This window comes from Rhododendron vialii, chromosome 6a (assembly GCF_030253575.1).
Source record: "Rhododendron vialii isolate Sample 1 chromosome 6a, ASM3025357v1".
Lineage (NCBI taxonomy): Eukaryota > Viridiplantae > Streptophyta > Magnoliopsida > Ericales > Ericaceae > Rhododendron > Rhododendron vialii.
The window spans coordinates 22911730-22913158 of NC_080562.1; the positions used below are offsets into that span (position 1 = coordinate 22911730).

The window sequence follows — 1429 nt, forward strand, 5'->3', positions numbered from 1 at the left end:
TCGGGCCACAAAAGGGATTTAGAAAAAAACTTAGAGTCTTCACCAAGCATAGAGTTTAGGTGTGTTTGACCATCTCTTGCATATCTGAAGAATAATTCAAGTATTTTAGAGAAAAAAAACACCGGCCAGAGAACCCGATTTTTAGAAAAAAAAATGACTCTGTTTTTCTTTTTAGAAAAAGGCTTTAGGTCTGCGAGGTTATAGAAGAAAGGGTTCGGTAATTCACTAAAAAAGTGATTCATTTGTGTCTATGGTTAACGGAGGCTAACAGCAGTTAGCAACTAGACCAAGTTAGAACAAAATAAAAACTATAAAGTATAAATCGAGCCAATTCAAACTGAAGGAATCAAGATGACACATATACTAAACTACAAGGACCATTTCGATTTTTTTCCTTGATTCTTTTAATGTTTATTATAGATATAGATATAGATATTTCGAGACCCGAGTCTAGTAGTACGACACCTTGACAGAAAAAAACACAACCGTAACTTAACCTTGTCCAATTTTTCCGAGGCGTAGTTTTTATAGTACTCCGGTGGTTTCCTTGGAAAATCACTCTCTCTCTCTCTCTCTAAAACATCACCAAAGCGATGCGTCTTCTTGAGTCCTCGACAACCTCAACCCCTCTCCGTCCGTATTAACGCCCAATTCCCATACTCCACTCTCCTTCCCCAACATCTCTCTCTCTCTCTCTCTCTCTCTCTCTCTCTCTCTCTCTCCTTGTGGCATACAACCACGCAGACAAGTAGATCAGGAGAAGAAATGGGTAACAGATACAATAACCATATGCATCGCCAACATCTCCATCAAAGAACTACTTTCTTGCCAATGCTGTGCTCAAGAACCTCCATCAAAGACGTCCACCGCCGTCGGCCGCCCAACCCCTCCTCCTCCTCCAGCCACCCTTCCTCCCCAAAAGTCACCTGTATGGGCCAGGTCAACCGATCCAACCGAGTCACTGGATACCCAACCACCACCACCACCGCCATCGCTGCCACCGCCGCCGCCACACCCATCAAGTACCACAAGCTCATAAGGCTCTTTTCAGGGAAAACCCCCACTGCCACTACAACCACTGGCAGATCAGCAGAGAAGATGATCGTGGGCAGGTCATTATCAGAACGACAGATGGGTTACAGAGATCTTAGCGAGAGTTATGTGGCCGTGAACGTGGCGGAGTTGGATCCGCCGTTGCCCGTGGTCAAACGGCGGCAACAACCGGCCGCCGCCGACGGAAATCTGTGGAAGAGGAGATCCGGTGGGTGTGAATTGGAAAGTTTACAGCTTCAACACATTCAGTTACCTAATAAGCGTTGTGTTCTTCAACCAATTACTACTGTATGAGATTTTGAGGTAAACGTTTCCATGAAAGGATAGTACTATTACTGTAAATGGGTTTGATTAATAATTCTCCGAGTTTTTATTA

At 44.2% G+C, this 1429-nt stretch overlaps 1 protein-coding gene across 1 annotated transcript; it reads left to right on the forward strand.

Annotated features, from left to right (window-relative positions):
- The first annotated feature begins 519 nt into the window (after nucleotides 1–519).
- On the forward strand, nucleotides 520–1429 carry LOC131329214 (uncharacterized). Its single transcript, XM_058362298.1, has one exon. The coding sequence runs from the start codon at nucleotides 766–768 to the stop codon at nucleotides 1345–1347; it is 582 nt and encodes a 193-aa protein (XP_058218281.1). The 5' UTR covers nucleotides 520–765; the 3' UTR covers nucleotides 1348–1429.